Here is a 20,195-nt window from a genome sequence, read left to right on the forward strand (position 1 = left end):
CCCCCCCCCCCCCCTCCCCCCCCCCCCCCCCCCCCCCCCCCCGCCCAAAAGCCTGTTTCATTTCTTGTATTCAAGTGCTGCCTCTTTGTTCTCTCCGTGTGTTGTTGGTTTTGTTTTACATTTGTTTCTGTCTGGCTTTTAAAGGTATGCCAGCGCCAACTGGATCACAATCTCCCTCTTTTTAAGTATCTCCGAGGACCAAGCCAGAGACTTATAAAATACCAGATGCTGTTGAAGGTAAAGTCGATGAGACAGTGCTTTCCTGTGCTGGGAAAACACGCGTGTGCTATGATGCTATTTTCCTTAGGCATGCAGAGCTGTGACTTCGTCTCTTCAAAGGGGAAGAAGATATGTCTCTCCTTTAGGCTTTTTCTGTCCTCCAAGTCCAAAGCAGCGTACCTCAGTGAGGAGAAGGACCAAAGAATCAGAGAGTTGAAAGGGACCTGGAAGCCTGGCTGGTCCAACATGCGGCCTAGGGCATGAATCTCTCAGGAGGCTGGTTTGGGGCAGGAGAGGTCCTGGGGAGCAAAGGGAGAAAGGGGAACGCCACCACATTGCTGGCAACTGAGAGGGCAGGGAGGCAGCCAGAGCCTGTCCTCTCATATAAGGTATCTACAGGTAAGATATCATCTGCTCCATTTTACAGATGAGGCAAGGAGCTTCAGAAAAGAGGTGTGATGTTCCCCAAAGTCACGATTTTCTGTGCATTAAAACAATGGAAGGGAGAAGGCAAAACTGGAGTCTTTTCTCCTTTTACAACATCTACCTCCATCCCTCGATTAAGGATCTTTCTCAAGAGCAGCATAATAGAGGGAATTTTGCTCTGCTGAACCCCTCGGTGGTTCGTTCTCTGTCTGCCGACAGCACACCTCCAGGACAGCACTCCCAGACACCCCAAACAGGAGACAAGGCTCTGTCAGGCTGCCTCCCCGCCTGTGAGCTGAGGGAAAGGTTTGGGCCCCTTCTCCAAATTGTGTTTTGAGTTAACCTTTATAAGCAGCTGTTGCCCAGTGGCTACTATCTCTCAAAACAACAACAACAACAACAACAAAAATGAAAAACAAAAAACACAAGCACCTGCTGTTTACTGGGGACCTTCCCATATGTATTTCTTATTTAATCCCCACGATCAGACGCACCAGAAAGACTCTGGAGTGTGAAGAAACTGAGGCTCGGGGAGCTTAAGCTCATTGCCTAACACTCTGCCCTCAGAAAAAGCTGCCCCTTTCCGCTTTGCCTCAGTAGTCCCAGCCTCAGCCGGACCGGCCGTGCCATCACCACGTGCGGCATTCCTGGACGTTTTAGGCCTTGGTTTTCTCACGTGTCGGCTGGGGATACTAGAACCTCCTCCAGAGGATTGCTGTGAGGAGCCAGTGGGTAATGCCTGTAGAGAACTCGCTCAGGGCTGACCCCCAGGAAGCTTCCGTTGTTTTATCCATAGAGATGCCACAGCAGTGTGGGAACGGGGATGAGCCCCCACTGCTTCCCTCCACCAGGGGCATCTGTGAGTGTGTTTCCATACAGTGCTCACGTAGACCCTCACACTCCTCTGACCAACCCACCTTTACTGTCATCCGAGCTGGATGAGTCCTACCCAGTGAGCAAGGAGCAGGATGAGTGGGGGTCTTCACCACCTCGGTCTGGGTCCGTCGGGTACTGAAATGCCCGAGTTTTCCCACAGAAGCGATGTTGCCGCAAGAGCGAAGTTCTGTAGCATACGCAGAGGGGCTACAGGGCGCAGTGATTAGAAACCCAGCCCGAGGAGTTAGCCATCCGGGGTGTGGATCCAGCTCTGCCGCTTCCAGACTGCATGAACTCAGGCAAATTACTTAACCTCTCTCTGCCCCAGGTGCCTCAGCTGTGAAGTGAAGGTAGTACTAGTCCTTTCCTGGTACGCTTTTTGGGAGCATAAACGAGGTAACACATGTTAAAAGTAATTAGAGGATTTTGTTAGTTTCATGTCACTCAGGAAACGAGACAGAATCACTATAAAATATTCCTCGGGGATCTGTGTGAAACAATGAGAGGCTATTCAGGGCAAACCAGTTTTTCCCATAGCTAAGCTTGCTGCATGCTGGAAAAACAAGTCCAAACCACTGGCACGCCTGTGAAGAAAGGAAGAACTTTGTAGTGTTCTCCACCCTGAGGGACAGAGCTCATTCTGCAGGGCCTACCATCAGCTTCTTTGGGAGCATGGCTGTCTGACTGATGGCCTCATGGCTTAGAAAGGGTCGTGGAATCCTGGTGTGAGAAGGCTTTTTCCGAGTACAAAAGAAAGGGAAGGGAATGATAGATTATGCCATTAAAAACAGACACATGAAAAATTGGGTGAAATATAATATTAGCAAGATATGGGACAGATCTTAATAATGAGCTCATAGAAGTTAATAATTTTAAAAAACAAAACAAAAAGAAATGATACCTATGAAATGCTTCATACCTTTTCTGAGATATTATGAAAATTAACAGTTGTGACAGAGTTTTTTGAATACATAATGTACATAATGTCTAATGAGTCATGGCAAGCTGATTAAACAATGTATTATTTATTAGCATATATTAGAAATAGATGCATTTAGGGAAACATGAATTCACTTTTATTGAGGTCATGATTTATGTCAAAGAGGCTAAGTGATGTATGGAAACTATCAAATTTATTTATTTTTTTAAGATTTTATTTATTTATTAGAGAGAGAGAGAGCCAAGCAGGGGGAGGGGCAGAGGGAGAAGCAGACTCCCCGCTGAGCAGGGAGCCCGATGTGGGGCTCGATCCCAGGACCCTGGGGTCATGACCTGAGCTGAAGGCAGACACTTAACATGACCTGAGCCGAAGGCACCCCAAAACTATCAAATTTAATGTAGAGAATTTTTCTTACCTGGATTTTAAGATGTGATTTGGAAAATGGTGCATTATTTGTTTATCATAAATTTTGCTTATTATAAGAAGGATGTTCTAGAATAGGTGGTTATGCTGATTTCCTGTGTAATGCGACTCATGTCATAGGAGTGATATTCATTTTTCTTCTTTTAAAAAAATGAAAGACTACTATTAGAAAAAAGAATTAATAGGGAGAGGTTGGTAAAAGGATATAAACTTTCAGTTTACAAGATGAATAAGGTGTGAGGATCTGATGTAAAACATGGTGACTGTCGATAACAGTGTATATAATATAATTGAAATTTTCTAAGAGTGGGACTTAAATGTTCTTGACAAAAAAAAAGATAAATATGTGAAGTAATGATGTGTTAATTAACTAGATGGAAGAAATCCTTTTACAATATATACATATATCAAATCATCACCATATACATTTTGAATACCTAACAATTTTATATGCCAATTATACCTCAAAGTTGAAATAAAAAAGAAAATAATTAAAAAATAAATGGAGGACATAGGCAGTTTACAAAAGAATAAATGTTAATAGCAAACATTTTTGTTTTGAAAGTTCTACCTCACCAGTTATTTGAGAAATTCAAATTAAAACAACAGTGAGGTAGGATTTCTCTGTTGATTGAATTGGCAAAACTTTTTGATTAAATGTTAATACTCCATGTAGGGTGGGGGCTGGTGAAATAAACTTTCATATATGACTGGTGGGAACATAGTCCTTCTGTAAAGAACTTGGAAGTATGCATCAGAATTTTTAACATTGGGGCGCCTGTGTGGCTCAGTTGGTTAAGCATCCAACTCTCGATTTCAGCTCAGGTCATGATCTTAGGGTCTTGAGATCAAGCCCCACATTGGGCTCCATGCTCAGCACAGAGTCTACTTGTCCCTCTCCCTCTGCTTCCCCCCCCACAAATAAATAAAATCTTTAAAAAAAAAAAAAAGAACTTTTAACATTGACAATTTTACTTCTAGGAACTTATCCTTAGGAAAAAAGCACAAAGATCATTATTATTATTGTAAAAAATTATTGAACCTAAATGTTTAAAAGTAGGGGGGATTAATGAATTATGATTTATCTACAGGATGCAACACTGCTACAATTAAAAAACTTGTTTTAAAACATAATGTCATGGAAAAATGTTCATGATGCATTGTTGAGTGAGGAAAAACAGGCTACAAAACAGTGTGTCCTATATAATTCTGTTTGTGGAAAGTACAACCTCTGTTAATTTAGCATTGGCTGGAGATAGCACAGTAGATTTTGTTGGCATTCTACTTTTTGATTTCCAATAAGACTTCTGGGTTAATGCAGGGTCTGCTGGATTTTGAGTCTCCTGAGGATTTGGGGATAGACTCCGGTGACCAAGAAGGAGGTTTGGCTAAGGTACTGTATATTAAATATTGTTTTATATAACTAACTGTTGATGGTGTTTGTCTATGGGTGGGCAGATTTATAGCAATTTTGTTTTTCTTGTTTATGATCTTTATTATTTAAATTTTCTAAAATAGCATGTATCTTATAATTTGTAGTCACAGAAAAAACAAAAAAATTAAAGGCAATTTCAAAGTGAGGTTTTGTAACAGGATAACTAGTAATATATTTATTTTCCTCCACATAAAAATGTTTTAACAGGAATACAAAATTAAGTGAATGTGTAAAATGCTTACATAAAAGACTGGAAGTAAATATGATAAAATCTCTGCTGTGGTTTTCCTGCAGGGTAGGATTATGTATGATTTATATTTACTTGTTTGTGCTTTGTAGTATATCTAATTTGCATACATTATGCCCTGTTCACCTCTAAGTGTGTTTGTGGGTGTGAATTCTAAGACAGCCAAGGTTCCCTCAGAAGAAATGGTGACCATACCATACTGGGAAGAAATCTGTGACTTAGGAGTGGGGTTTCTTTTAAATTTTCTATAGACTATTCTAATTTTAACAAGAAAAACATGAGGAGCAGTCCTTCTCTGCTCAGTATATATGGTAGGGACTCCTTGAAATTAAGAGAAGCTCAAGACACAGGTAATATAGCCTGGAGCAAGGGGAGCTAGGCTGAGTTAGTTTAATAATGTTTGTAAGGATGTTTCTGAGCCCTGCATTACACAATGTAAAAGTAGCTACCTGCTATGTTTATGGGAGGAGGGTTAGTGGGAAGGAGAGGGATTTGGAACAGTTGAGTCTCTAAAAGGAAGTTGCGTTTTAAGCGTTGGGTAAAGAGGAAGACCCCAGGTGTAAGAATGTAATCCTTTATTGATATATTACAAAAAACTCAGGTGAGAGTCTGTTGTCTTCTCCCAGCGCCTGGAGCATGTTTATATGAGTGAGAGGGTAAGAATCCATGGCAGATTGTTGAGTGGAAGCAGCGTGTTCCCTCCCATTCATCGGCCCTGTCACTCATATCTCTGATCCAAAGAAGCTAATCCTCAGTGCTTAGGCAGAGATCAGGGGAATACACAAACTTTTGCTTACATCACACGTAGAGGACAAAAAGAGATGGGACTATACAGGGAGGGGAGGGGCGGCAAAGAGCTGTCTGTTTTTTGTTATAGAGATTGATATGTTAAAAAGAAAAAAAAAGGAAGAAACCAAAATTTTTTTGTTGGTATTTACCATAGAACAGATAAATATGCCACGTAGGTAGCAGGGGAATAAAATACTGGAACTGTAAGCAAAAGACTTGCACACTGGAACAATCATCCCTATTATGTCCTAAGTGTCTCAGTAGTAGTAATTGGAACATTGGTCTCTTGAATTAGCAGTTATAGTGTTTGCCCTCAGTGCTGAGTCTTCCTGTCTGGGAGGTGCAGCCCTTGTTGGCTTATCTCTTTGGTGTCTTTAATGGTGATAGAATGTGAGAAAGACTGGGGAAGGAGAAGAGGGAGGAAGGGCAGAGCTGGGGCGGGGTGTGGGGATTCGAGGTGGCAAATTCAACAGGCATTTACATGTAAATCATGAGTAAACCTCCACATGGAAGCTCATTCTCTGCTTCTATAGGAGATTACAAATATCCTCCCTGAGATGGTTTTAAGTATAATTTTACTCATAAGAATAGGACTTTCACATTACATTCAGGAATATGATACTCAGATATTACTTTTCAATAGGCTCCTGGGCTAGGGGTGTAAAAAGGAAGAGCAGCCTATTTAAAGGGTCTGGGTTTTCCATGCTTTAAAGAAGGTCAGTATGTTTCTTATGCGGCATGATGTCCATGATTTTATGAACTCCGTTCTTCATGAGTGCCATGTACAGAAGGTGTGGTCGATGATTTTGCTAGTGTGTATATCATATATGTAAACCAGCAAGTATCTTTAGCCACCATTCTTTGGGAGCAGGGCAAGAGATCCATGTATCCACCTTCTCCGTCTCTGTGCTGGCTGGATCCATGGCTCCTTATTTCTGTCCTGTTTCCCTGGTTCACTTGGTTAGATGGTTTACCTTTTGATTTCCAACAAGGCATTTGGTTTCCACAGAATGGGCCAAAGAGGACCAAGGATTCCGCATTCTCAGCTGAACTACAGCAAGCTTTGGCCATGATGGAGGATTTGATCAAGTCTTGTGAGTTGGCTGTGGACCTGGCAGCAGTCACTGGATGTCCGGTACGGGCCGTAGCAAGTGTGGGAACAGTTCAGCAAAGGGCAGGCACAATATTACAAAGGTAGGAGATGCTGTGGCAAAGGTAGAGAGGTGACCCATGGTGAAGGAATATGACTCTGAGGAAAGTAGCCTAAATTGTGCAGCAAATCTGTGCTGTGGGAATCCAGGCAGCCTCTCAGCATTTTCAGGAGTCTTGGGTTCGATTCCTTGGGGTCCTGAATGTTGAGACTGACCCACACTCTGGAACGACCAGGAACTCAGAGGCCAGAACATAGATGGGCAGAGGAAGGTGCTGAAGGAGTAATTTATTCTCTGACTCATGGCACTGTTAAGAGATTAAAAGATTTTCCTTCTTGCCTCAGATTTTCTCTGTGCAAAGTCCTTTGAAAATGGGTCCTAAGTGAAAGTCTAACTCCATTTTTATGTCACAGATCTCAGAAGAGGACCAACAAGAATATATCGTATATGCTGTAATCCAAATGGTTGAAGAAAAATACCAGAAGAGGCAGTGCTAGGGAGTTGAGCCCTCTCAACACGGGCATGAGGGTAAACTCTGAGCGGGTCAGTCCCAGGAATTCTAGGCAGGCCACCCTCTGGAACCAGATGAGCTCCTTGGGACTGGGACATCATTACTATTCAGCTGGATTTCACTGGGAGGTGCTCTAGATCTTGACTCAGGTGGATTAGTTTTTCATCTTTGTCATAACAAATTACCACAACCTTAGTGGCTTAGAGCAGCACAAATGTTATTATATTATAGTTCCACTGGTCAGAAATATAACACAGTCTCACTAGGCTAAAATCAAGGTGTCTGCTTTCCTTTTGGGAGGCTCTGGGAGAGAATCTGTTTCCTTGCCTTGTCCAGCTTACCAAGGCACCACACATCCCCTGGCTCATGGTTTCTCCTTCCATTGTCAAAGTTCTTCTTGACTCACATCATCCTGACCTTTTCTTCTGCTTCTCTTCCACTTTTGAGGACTCTGTGATTACATTGGACCCACCCATTCATCCACGATGTCGGCCTATCTCGAAGTCAGCTGATGAACAATCCTAATTCCATCTGCAACCTTAATTCCCATTTGTCATGTAACCTGACATATTCTCAGATTCCACGGGTTAGGATGTGGACCTCTTTGGAAGGCTATTCTGTCTACCACACAGGGATGAAGCATTTTGAGGATTACACTTCAGACAGATACTTTTCCTTCTCTCTTTTTCCTTTTCATTTTTACCTGGCTTTAACATACTGTTCATTGAGGTCTGGGCAAAAGAAATGACTTTCTTTTCTTTTCTGGTCCTAAGTCAAGCCATGTAAATTAATTAGGGGCAAAAAAACCCCATGATCTTTTTATTTCCCTCCCTCCTGGTATTTCTCTGGCTAGCATCTCAGAAGCAGCCCCACTGGGCCCACAGTGATCCAGGTAGTGATGCTGTTACAGTCCCCTGGGACTCAAGAGTGCTCTCTGCTTACTACTGATGAATGATTCAGGAGGGTATTCATGAACCACAAGGTATGCGTGGGAGGGGATCATTTTCTTGGTAATAATTTTTTCCTTCTTCATTTAAGGAAACTCAAGGGAGCCATTTATTTAATCATTTTGGGACATCTTTCTGCTCTTTTTATGTCTGAACACACATCAGCGACCCCTATTAGATATACACTTCCCTGAATCAAATGAATGTCCCGGAAACCATTCACAGAGCAGGAAACTCCCAGTTATTATTCTGAGTGTAAGTATCAGAGGGTGAGGAAGTTATGAGAAAATAATTAGTAAAATGTGAGTAAATAGCAATCTACTCTAATTTCATTCCAAGCCAGCTTGCATGCAAATAAGATGAACCAGCTTATAGAATTGTAGAGATTCTTTACATCAAATGCAAAGAACTTTTTTCTCCCATATGTCCTCAGAATTGCACCTTTGACATAAACTCTGTTGTTTTTTCACTAAGATTTTAACTTGCTTTACATCTAGTACATTAGCTACTTTACCCTGACAGTTTTGTATAATCCTATTGAATTAAGGAAGAGCAGGCAGTGAAATTTTCCCTTTCTGATTCATGAGTAGATCCACGGAAAGAAGAGTTAACTCACCCAAGACCACATTGTGCATCAGCTTGGACCACTTCTTGGATCTCTTCACTCCCTATCCAGAGTGCCTTTCATTCTCTCAATGCATTCTTCGTCTGATTTTGTTTAGAGTCTACTAACAGCTCAGCTACTCCTAACTCACATGTAATGATTCTAAGATTCTTTGACTCAGCTTTGTAGAACCTTACCACAAGGTGCTGAAAATCACATGCTGAGTGTGTGGATGAACCCAGAACTTAACTGTTAGTTTCTCTACTTGACATCCAATATTGACCTGGTTTTGAAAAGGAAAGACATTGAACCTGAGTGGGTGAATGCATAATTAAAACAACTAGAAAAAAAATTCCCTCCTGATATTTACATTTTAGTCCTGTTGTGTACACTCAGTTCTCGATTTAATTCAATCACAGGAATTTTAAAGTTTTTTTGTTTTAAGAAAGTGTGTTTTGTGGAACACTGAGATGTCATTTACTTCCTTCCATTGGCAAAAAAAAAAAAAAAAAGTTTCCCCTCTATTCAATCTAACACATAAAATAGAGATATGTAGGGGCGCCTGGGTGGCTCAGTCAGTTAAGCGTCTGCCTTTGGCTCAGCGGGGTCTGCTTCTCCCTCTCCCACTCCCCCAGCTTGTGTTCCCCCAGCTGTGTCTCTCTGTCAAATGAATAAAAAAATCTTTAAAAAAAAATAGAAATATGTGTAGGATCCTTTTAAATCCTGGCTGGTCAGGAATAAGTTCCAAAGTTGAATAGTAAAGGTTGAATGAAACATTTTTATTTCCTGGAACAAATTTATGTCATTCAATAAAGGAAGTATTTTTATTGCAAGTTTTATGGGCTAAGGCCAGGTATTTTATTTCTGATTCAGTCTCCACTCCCCTGGGCAGAATGTTGGCTGCGGAGATAAAGCCGAGTAAATAATCTTAACGACTCCATGGGATTGCCCACACATCTTCCCATGCTCCAGACACCTATGTCAAGAGTGGTTGTGAGGAGTAAATGAGGATTAAGTCATAATAAAAGCACCTTGCATCGTGCCTGGCACCTGGGAGATGCTGAATAAAGGGCCCTCAGAGCTGACTCATTTGGATACTTGATCAGTTTGGAAAGGAACGAACCCTTTTGCTTCTAGTGATTATAATTACGGGTTCCTCTGTCATACAGTTTCTGCTTTTCGTTTCTGGACTGGCTTTGTGCTGATTCCTTTATCCAGATGTTCCCTCCTTCTTTGTGCAAGAAGTATATAGCTCGGCCACATTGCTGTCACTGCCAGGAATGAAAAGCTGGGCACCCAAAAGTGGTCTCTTTCTGGAAGCCAGCTTCACCAGACACTCTCTCAGCCAGATCCTTCATTTGGCTGATGTAGTCACATTTGAAATTCTTAAACCAGAGCTCTTAACTACAAAATTCTACACACAAAAAGTGGTAACATTTACTAGTTTATTTTGCCATTATTTCCCATATGGAAGAGGCCATCTGACTTTTCACTTGCTTTTTTGTTTGGGGTAGCCAATACCAAATGGTGTTGTATCTCTGAGTTCATATCCATTAGATTCAACACACACAATGATGGCCATCACTAGTGGAAAAACTGATTGCAGATATATTCATTTCCTAGAGCTGCCATAACAAAGCTCCACAGTTCTGGAGGCTAGAAGTCCAAAATCAAGGTGTTATCAGGCCTTTGCATCCTCTGAAGGCTCCAGGAAAGTATCCTTCCTTGCTTCTCTCCTGGCTTCTAGTCATTGCCCACAGTGCTTGGCGTTCCTTGGCTTACAGCTACATGACTCCAACTTCTGCCTGTCTTCATGACTGGCTTCTCTATGTATGTGTCTGTGTCTCTGTTTTCTCTTCTCATGAGGACACCAGTCATGGATTCGGACCCACCCTAATCCAGTAAGACTTCATTTTAGCTCATTACATCTGCAAAGACCTTATTTCCAGATAAGATCACATTCTGAGGTCCCAGGTGGACATGAGTTTTTTGTGAGACACTGTTCAACCTAGTACTGGGGCATTACTGAATTAGTTTCCTCATGGTGCTGAGCATTTAGACTCGTCCTCCCAGGCACTCATGCCAGTAAATGAATAAATACTATGTGTCTAGGGGACATATATCTGCAAGAGTCATGCACATGGTCTCTGGCCTTGGGACCAACTGCAGTCTGATTGGAAAGAAAGGATACATATCCTTGGTCCATTCACTCCTCCCCACCTACCCCTGGAGGTGAGTCTAAAGATGACCAAAGGTATCTTTGGTCTTGCTCAGAGGAACTCCCCCTGCCCTTTCCCTTGGGAGGTGGGGTTGCCTCCATGCAGGCATGCATCCTGGCTGGTGGTAATATGCATGCACCTGCCCTGCATCAGCACTGCATGGGGCACACACCCTCAGCCACTGCAAGGTGGGCCCTGAGTATTGAGATGTCCAATCCCGTCACATGCAACCCTTCTGTTGCAGCTGGACTCAAAAGACCCAGCAATTCCCTCCAGTGACCTTCAGAAATGATGGGCTTACTGGAATAGGTGACCACAGAGCCTTGGGAAGAGCCAGCACAATGACAGAGCCAGGCTCACGGAGGTGGGAATGGGACAATTCCAGGACCCATAGGAGTTCCGGGGCCTTGGCTTGGGAGAGAGTGGGGGTTTTTACCTGTGTGTTCTGCCTGTATGTGCCAGGTACATCCACACACCTGCTGTCTTCTCTTACCACCTGCTGTCTGGTTCTTTCCCTCCATCGGTGTCTTTCCCTCTTCCTCATAGTTTCTGCTTTTCTGGTGACTCACTTTCTTTATTGCTCGGCTACCTTATTGTTTATTCCACGTCCTGCCCTCTTATAAAGCATCTCACAGCTACAACTCCTGCTGCCTACAGCCTCAGTTCAGACAGGGATCAGATTGGCCTCTGTGGTGAGGGACTGGCCCCTCTCTGGATTCGTATCCATTGGTCAATTGCCTACTGAGGTGCAAACAGCTATGGCTGCTGGAGGGATGAGGAGGAGAGAGCCGAGGGGATAAAGGCAACATCACTTCCTAAGGTTGCCTCTTCAGCAGGGCTATAGACAGGGCAGTTTCCTCTGCAGCCCATGGCCTCGGCAGACACCTTAACTAACCTCACCCAGCCCTCTACGGGTCATTAGAGAGTGCACACTGGGACTTGTTCCCCACTTCCCCATCATTCTGGCTTCTTTTATTTATTTATTTTTATTTTTTTCTTTTAAAATTTTTATTTATTTTTATTTTTAGACAACCTTTATTAATAAAATGTAATGATATGCCTATATTTTATGTCTCCACTAATTTTATTTTTAATTCTATTTATTTATTTAGGCAGTCCCCTATTTTTTCAATTTAAATTCAATTAATTAACATATAATGTATTTTTAGTTTCAGAGGTAGAGTTCAGTGATTCATCAGTCTTATATAACACCCAGTGCTCATTACATCACATGCCCTCCTAAATGTCCATCACCCATTTACTACATCCCCCCACACTCCTCCCCTCCAGCAATCCTCAGTTTGTTTCCTGTGGTTAAGGGTCTTTTGTGGTTTGTCTCCCTCTCTGCTTTCATCTTGTTTTCTTTTTCCCTCCCTTCCCCTATGATCCTCTGTTTTGTTTCTTAACTTCCACATATGAGTGAGATCATATGATAATTATCTTTTTCTGACTGACTTATTTCACTTAGCATAATACCCTCTAGTTCCACCCACATCATTGCAAATAGCAAGATTTCTTTTTTTTTTTTTTTTTTGATGGATGAGTAATATTCCACTGTGTATATATATATACTGCATCTTCTTTATCCATTCATCTGTCGATGGACATCTGGACTTTTTCCATAGTTTGGCTATTGTGGACATTGCTACTATAAACACTGGGGTGCAGGTGCCCTTCGGGTCACTACATTTATATCTTTGGGGTAAATACCCACCCCACAGCTGGCTGGTCTCAAACCTCCTCCTTCCCCACGGATGTTTAAGAAACAGGAATCAAAAGATAGAGGAGGGAGAGACTCACCTCCAAGGGTAGGTGGGGAGGAGTGAATGGGCCAAGGATAAAGCCAGAAATGAGCTGAAGAATTCCAGAAATGACAAGTCAAAGGACCTTCTAGGCTGTGATTGGAACAGTAAGACCAGGAAGAGCATTGACTCTTTTTTTAAAAAAAAAATTTTTATTAACATATAATGTATTATTTGTTTCAGGGGTACAGGTCTGTGATTCATCAGTCTCACACAATTCACAGCACTCACCATAGTACTCACCCTCCCCAATGTCCATCACCCAGCCACCCCATCCCTCCCACCCCCCTCCATTCCAGCAACCCTCAGTTTGTTTCCTGAGATTAAGAGTCTCTTATGGTTTGTCTCCCTCTCTGGTTTCATCTTGTTTCATTTTTCCCTCCCTTCCCCTATGATCCTCTGTCTTGTTTCTCAAATTCCTCTTATCAGTGAGATCATATGATACCTGTCTTTCTCTGATTGACTTATTTTGCATAATACCCTCTAGTTCCATCCACGTCGTTGCAAATGGCAAGATTTTGGGGTTTTTTTATAGCTGCATAATATTCCATTGTATATATATATCTCACATCTTCTTTATCCATTCATCTGTTGATGAACTTCTTGGCTCTTTCAATAGTTTGGCTATTGTGGACATTGCTGCTATAAACATTGGAGTGCATATGCCCCTTTGGATCCCTACATTTGTATCTTTGGGGTAAATACCCAGTTGTGCAATTGCTGGGTCGTAGGGTAGCTCTATTTTCAACTTTTTGAGGAACCTCCATACTGTTTTCCAGAGTGGCTGCACCAGCTTGCATTCCCACCAACAGTGTAGGAGGGTTCCCCTTTCTCCGCATCCTTGCCAACATCTGTCTTTTCTTGACTTGTTAATTTTAGCCATTCTGACTGGTGTGAGGTGGTATCTCATTGAGGTTTTGATTTGTAGTTCCCTGATGAGAAGTGATGTTGAACATTTTTTCATGTGTCTGTAGGCCATTTGTATGTCTTCTTTGGAGAAATGTCTGTTCGTGTCTTCTGCCTGTTTCTTGACTGGATTCTTTGTTCTTTGGGTGTTGAGTTTGATAAGTTCTTTATAGATTTTGGATACTAGCCCTTTATCTGATGTGTCATTTACAAATATCTTCTCCCATTCTGTGGTTGTCTTTTGGTTTTGTCGACTGTTTCCTTTGCCGTGCAAAAGTTTTTTAACTTGATGGAGTCCCAATAGTTTATTTTTGCCTTTTTTCCCTTGCCTTTGGAGATGTGTCTTGCAAGAAGTCACAGAGGTTGCTGCCTGTGTTCTCCTCAAGGATTTTGATGGATTACTGTCTCACATTTAGGTCTTTCATCCATTTTGAGTCTATTTTTTGTATGGTGTAAGGAAATGGTCCAGTTTCATTCTTCTGCAAGTGGCTGTCCAATTTTCCCAGCACCATTTGTTGAACAGTCTGTCTTTTTCCCATTGGATATTCTTTCCTGCCTTGTCGAAGATTAGTTGACCACAGAGGTGAAGGTCCATTTCTGGGTTCTCTATTCTGGCTTCTTTTAGAATTGCTTTTAACAGCTGTGCTTTGAAGTAATGCCTCCACATTCACCAAATGTGTTGTCAGGAACAGCTTTACCTAAAATCCATTTGTTTAGCTATTCTGGGATGTGGTTGAGGACAGGCTCAGTATTTGATTCAGTGGCTCTTTATGAGGACCAGGACCCATGGGAGAAATTTATCTCATGTCCTATTAATAGGAATTGCTGTACATTTTCTGAACAACTGGTTTAGGTGTGTCTTTGAACATAATGTATCATACGACTCCCTGTGTTTCCCTCTGTAGGGCCCACTAGAAGGTCCTAGCCTAGTCTGCAGTAGGTTTACATAGCTTTATTATAGAGGTTTTATGTGCAACCTCTTCATCTTATTTTTTTTTATCTTTTTTCACCCTAAGTACATTGGTTATTTTCTGTCTGCCTATAATGTATATATTTTTATAAGAGAGATCAAATTTTTGAAATGAGGTGGAGTACAAGTACATTTTAAAATAAAAACTATGCAGTCGGTGAAGCTTCAGACTCTCAGTTTTGGCTCAGGTCATGATCTAAGGGTCGTGGGATCAAGCCCTGCATCGTGCTCTGTGCTCAGAGCAGAGTCTGCTTGAAATTCTCTCTCCCTCTGTCCCTCCCACTCATTCTCTCTCTCTCTCAAATAAATAAATCTTTTAAAAAATAAAATAGAAACTACTGATTGTAGTTTATGTGGCAAACATTAAGCACCAACTTTTGCCAGTCACCTTGACGAAACAAATTTCCTGCATTATTTATGTCTATATAGTAGAAACGGAATGGGTTTAAAAGGGAATGCAATCACTGAGAGCTGGAGTAGCTCCTGGAAGGATGTGGATAAAGTGAAGAACTTCTCAAGGGTCCTCATGAACCCATCACCCATCTGTCTCAGAGCACGGTCAAGCTGAGCCTGTGTAACTAAAGCAGGAGTATCGTGCTTTTCGGAGAGCAGTCGTTATGGCTGGGGGCTCTTTATTCCTCACTGAGAGGTTCATTCACCACAGTTTACACATATAAATTTTACAAAGCATAAAGAGAAAAATAGCACAGAAACTATGCCACAAGCACCATAGAAATGAGTACAGTTTATGCTCTTGAAATTTTTATTTTAGAATTTCAGAAGTGCAATAAATTATTTTTAAAACAATATTCACAGTTTGTTCAATATAAGCAATAAATTATTAAAATGCCCAATTATAAATAATGTACATATTTCTAGTATTAACTCAGAAATTGTAGAGATTTATTTCAGCTAGACATAACTCAGGGAAATTTCTCTGTCCTGGTCCTGTTCAAATAATTTTCTCCTTTTGGCCTTTTCCTTTTGGGAAATAAATTCTTGATTATCTGCTTCAAGTGATCTAATTTTCAAAAAATACCAGATAAAATACAACGTTCTTAGCTCATCTCACCCCACTACCCTTTGGAGAGAGCTCAGAGAAGGCAGGGTCACCCATTTGGACTTCTAACCAGACATATGCGAAAGATGGGTTTGCTGGTGGATGGATAGGCATAAAATGTGCCCTGAAGCCAAGTAGACTTTCTGAAAAATTTTGTCCTTTGGGATTATCTTTGCCCTGTCCACTTTGAGAAATGCGAAGTTGAATGTCATTGTTATTTTCATTACGATGTTATGAAGATTAGGTTATATGAAGCCTTTTTGCTTGCAAAACAAATCTCATGTTCTCAGGTGCTCATACCCGAACCGAAGCAGATGTTGGGATGCAGAAAGAGCTCATGGATGATTATGGAATTAGGTCCATAATGCAGCAAAAATTCTGTCTCTCCTGAACATACTTAAATGTTAATTTCTTGCCCTTCTAAAGTAGACTGTCATGTATCAAAAACCAAGAAGAGGAAATAGAATTCTGCTAGCTAAAATTAATTACAAAGACAAAAATATCAGAGTACCAATATCTTTAGTTCAAGTATTTCTAACATGCTTTGTGTTTATTACCTTGCGCAGACCTACATAACTGAATGGTGTCATGCTCAGTGAAGCTCACAAAATTATAGTTTTGATTTAGTGACAGATGAGCCTGTTTGGCACTTTTTAAATTGTCAACTTCAAATAAGCATACTTTATAATTTGAAAACAGACCCTTAAGAGTTCTTTCCCTGTCAAGTAATGTAACAACTTCTTTTTATGTATGTCTATCTTCCCCAAAGGACGATATCAGGAAACTGGGCAAGCTGTTGATGCATGGCTCTTTCAACGTCTGGACAGTTCACAAGGATCGTTATAAAATGAAGGATTTTATCCGATTTAAGCCCAGCCAAAGGCAAATCTATCTATTTGAAAGGGGAATCGTGTTCTGTAAGATTCGAATGGAGCCCAGTGACCAGGGCCTCGCTCCTCATTACAGCTTTAAGAAATCTATGAAGGTAAAGGGTCCTGTTGCACTTGAGAAGCAGCATGGCCCTAGGGAGAGAAAAATAGTTATCCTTATTTTACAGATAAGGAAACTGAAGCCTAGAGAGGAGAGGTTAACTTGCCAAATGCCACACAACAGAACTAGACTCTGCACCCAGGCCTTTCTAACTCCAAAGTCAGCTTGTAATCAGTCACTGGACCGGGCCAGGGCCGGCATAGAGGTGCCTTTGTGCTAGGAAGAGAACAGGGACCATATGGCAGCTGTCCTGACAAACGATTTAGGAAAGTACCCTGCAGGCAGAGGGGTTAAATATTTGGTGATTAGCACATGGGCTGGATTTCGTCTCCTACTTGTCCTTCTCAGCCACACATCTTTGCATACTAGGGTTGGCAAAGACTCTGGAGGTCTAGGAACCCATGTCCACACCAAACATCATCTCTAGCCTGTGTAGGAATTATTTCATAGGTGGTGATGAGACCACCCCCACACCACCACACACACATACCGCACACATGTGTGCATACATGCACACACATACACATCTGTGCTCTTGTGATTAAAGTTGTTAATTATTTATGGTAGCTTTTGTTATTTATGTTTCTTAATGGATACTAATTCAGTTACTATTATGTACAGATTTGTGAAATAGTTAGGTGTTAAAGGAGAGATGATCTCTTTGCTTAAATGTTGAGGGCTCCAGCCCTACATACGGAAAGATGCAGTCTGTGTTGTCCCCTGAAAGAGAGAGGACAGATGACACTGTGCCACACTGTGCTTGTGCTCTATGCTCCCTGGGACCATTAACAGAGGACAACAAAACACACGGAAGGAAGATGGAAGAAGAGAGCTATCGAGGGTAGAAAGAACCAGAGTGGCTGACAGGGACAATTTTAAAATCAGAAAACGGTAGTACAGCAATTTTTCTTCTTTCTTTACAATAGTTGATGACACTTTCAATTCGCCAGCTTGGAAGGGGGAGCAGCCGAAAGTTTGAAATTGCCAACCGAAATGGACTCGAGAAATACATCCTGCAGGTAAAGCTCACGTCTTCCCCATGGGTGTCTGCTACTCTTTCCTGTGTTCCCATGACTTGGCAAGTGTTTTCTATCTCATTATTCTAGAGGTCACCCAGAGAATAAAAACCCCGCCCAGTTAATGCTCCAGGTGATTTGATACTCATAGTATCTTCTTATCTGCAACTTGCAGGCAGCTTCAAAAGAAATCAGAGATTGTTGGTTTTCAGAAATAAGTAAATTACTGCTGGAACAACAAAACAATAACAAAGGTAAGGTTACTTGCTAACTTTAGTCTGGAGAGTCATACTGATTCCAAATTTGTGGTGGGTATGCACATTGGGGATATTGTAAAGGAAATGGTTTGCCAGGAAAATAACCGTGGGCCCCATTTTCATGGTACCTGGAAGCACCTGTGCTTGCTTTAAGTCGTGTGGGTTTTTTTTTTGTGGTTGTGTGTGGATGTGTCCCTTTCAACTGTTTTCCCCCACATACCTAAATGCCAAGATCAACTTTCTCAACCCCAAATCCCAAAGCCACCCAAGATTATGTTAATGGGGACTTAAGTGGCCAATACTACTTTCAGAAGCTGTACTGCTTTTTTTAAGGCTGAGATATAATTAACATGCCATAAAATGCACTCTCTTAAAGTGTGCAATTCCATGGGTGTTAGTCTAGTCACAAGGTTGTGCAGCCATCACCAGAACATTTTCATCACCCTCCCCAACAAAAAATCCAGTACCCATTAGCAGTCGTTCCCCGTCCTCTCCCTCCTCCCCTCTGCCCCTGGCAACCACTAATCTACTTTCTATCTTTATGGATTTTCTTATTCTGGACATTTTACATAAATGGAATCATATAAAATATGGCACTTTCTGTCTAGTTTCTTTCACTCAGCATAATTTTTTCAGTGTTCATCCATGTTGTGGTTTGTCTCAGTACTTCATTCCTTTCCATGGCCAAAATATAGTACATTGTATGGATATAGCATATTTGTTTATCCATTCATAAGTTGTTGGATATTTGGGTGGTTTCCATTTTGGGGGTATTGTGAATAATGCTGCTATGGGAACTTGTGTACAAGTTTTTGTGTGAACCTCTGAAAAAATATGTATGTATATAAATAATTGCTGGGCCAAATGGTAAACCTATGTTAATTTTCTGAGGAACTTCCAAATTGTTTTCTAAAGTTAAAGTAGCACCATTTCTTGTTCGGACTAGCAGTGTATAAGTGTTCCATTTTCTCCCCTCCCTGACACTTGTGATTGTTGTCTTCTCCTCCTCCTCCTTCTTCTTTTTTCTCCTCCTCCTCCTCTTCTTCTTCTTCTTCTTCTTTTCTTCTTCTTCTTCTTCTTCTTCTTCGTCTTCGTCTTAATCTTCATCTTCATCTTTCTTCCCACCCCAGTAGGTGTGAAGTGGTAGCTCATTGTGGTTTTGATTTGCATTTCCCTAATGCTAGTGATATTAAGCATCTTTTCATGTGCTTATTGGCCATTTGTGTATTTCCTTTGAAGAGATGTCTATACAATTCTTTGCTCATTTTTTAATTAGGTTATTTGCCTTCTTATGGTTGTAAAAATTATTTATATATTCTGGGTACTAGATTCATATCAAATATATGATTTACAAGTATTTTTTCCCATTCTGTGGACTGTCTTTTCATTTTCTTGATGATGTCTTTTGAAGCACAAAAGTTTTTAATTTTGATGAAGTCTAATTTATCTATTTTTTCTTTAGTTGCTTGTGTTTTGGTGTCATATCTAAGAAACCATTGCCTAATCCAAGATTTACACCTGTGTTCCCTTCCAAAAATTTAGTTTTAACTCTTTGATCCATTTTGAGTTAATTTTTGTATAAGGTGTGAATTAGGGATCTAAGTTTATTTTTCCACCTGTGTATATATACCCTGCTGTTCCTGAACCATTTGTTAAAAAGACTATTCTATTCTCCACTGAATGGTCTTGGCACTTGTTAGGGACTCAAGTGCCATAACAATGTTTGTGTTCCCCTAAAATTCATGTTAGAACTTTACCCAATGGTATGAGAAAGTGAAGACTTTGGGAGGTAATTAGGAGTAGATGAAATTATAAGAGTTGAGCCATCATGAATAGGATTAATGCCCTTATAAGTGCCATGAGAGAACTTGCTTCCTCTGTCTACTCTCTGCTATGTGAGGATATAATGAGAAGTCATCAATCTGCAGCCCAGAAGAGGATCCTCACCAGAACTCAACCATGCTGGCACTGTGATCTCAGACTTCCAAGCCTCCAGAACTGTGAGAAATAGATTTCTGTCGTATATAAGCTGCCCAGTCTGTGGTACTTTGTTATAGCAGCCTGAACTAAGACAGCACCCTTGTTGAAAATCAATTGGCCATAGATATAGAATTCTTGGTTGCCAGTCATTTTCTTTAAGCATTTTGAATATGTCATGTACTGTTTTGTGGCCTCCATAGTTTCTGATAAGAAATCAACTATTAATCTTATTGAAAATGTCTTGGAGTGCCTGGGTGGCTCAGTTGGTTAAGTGTCCAACTCTTGATTTCCTCTCAGGTCATGATCTCAGGGTTGTGAGATCAATCCCTGCATTAGGCTCTGTGCTGGGCATGGAGCCTGCTTGGGATTCTCTCTCCCTTTCCCCCTGACCCTCCCCCCAGCATGTGTGTACACACTCTCTCTCTAA

The 20,195-nt window shown here is 41.2% G+C and overlaps 1 protein-coding gene across 4 annotated transcripts in view; it reads left to right on the forward strand.

The window, feature by feature from the left end:
- The window catches only part of MCF2L2 (MCF.2 cell line derived transforming sequence-like 2), a 233,695-nt gene that overhangs the window by 182,409 nt on the left and 31,091 nt on the right, over positions 1–20,195 (forward strand). For 3 of the 4 annotated variants that reach the window (XM_032407086.1, XM_032407088.1, XM_032407085.1), the window contains exons 20-25: positions 145–237; positions 4,206–4,277; positions 6,365–6,490; positions 16,295–16,510; positions 17,442–17,534; positions 17,707–17,785. In XM_032407086.1, coding sequence (XP_032262977.1) covers positions 145–237; positions 4,206–4,277; positions 6,365–6,490; positions 16,295–16,510; positions 17,442–17,534; positions 17,707–17,785 — 679 coding nt within the window. Of the gene's footprint in view, positions 1–144; positions 238–4,205; positions 4,278–6,364; positions 6,491–16,294; positions 16,511–17,441; positions 17,535–17,706; positions 17,786–19,688; positions 19,825–20,195 lie in introns of those variants that run through there. The other variant, XM_032407087.1, reaches the window with a different exon arrangement.

Source organism: Phoca vitulina, unplaced genomic scaffold, assembly GCF_004348235.1.
Source record: "Phoca vitulina isolate PV1807 unplaced genomic scaffold, GSC_HSeal_1.0 scaffold8, whole genome shotgun sequence".
NCBI lineage: Eukaryota > Metazoa > Chordata > Mammalia > Carnivora > Phocidae > Phoca > Phoca vitulina.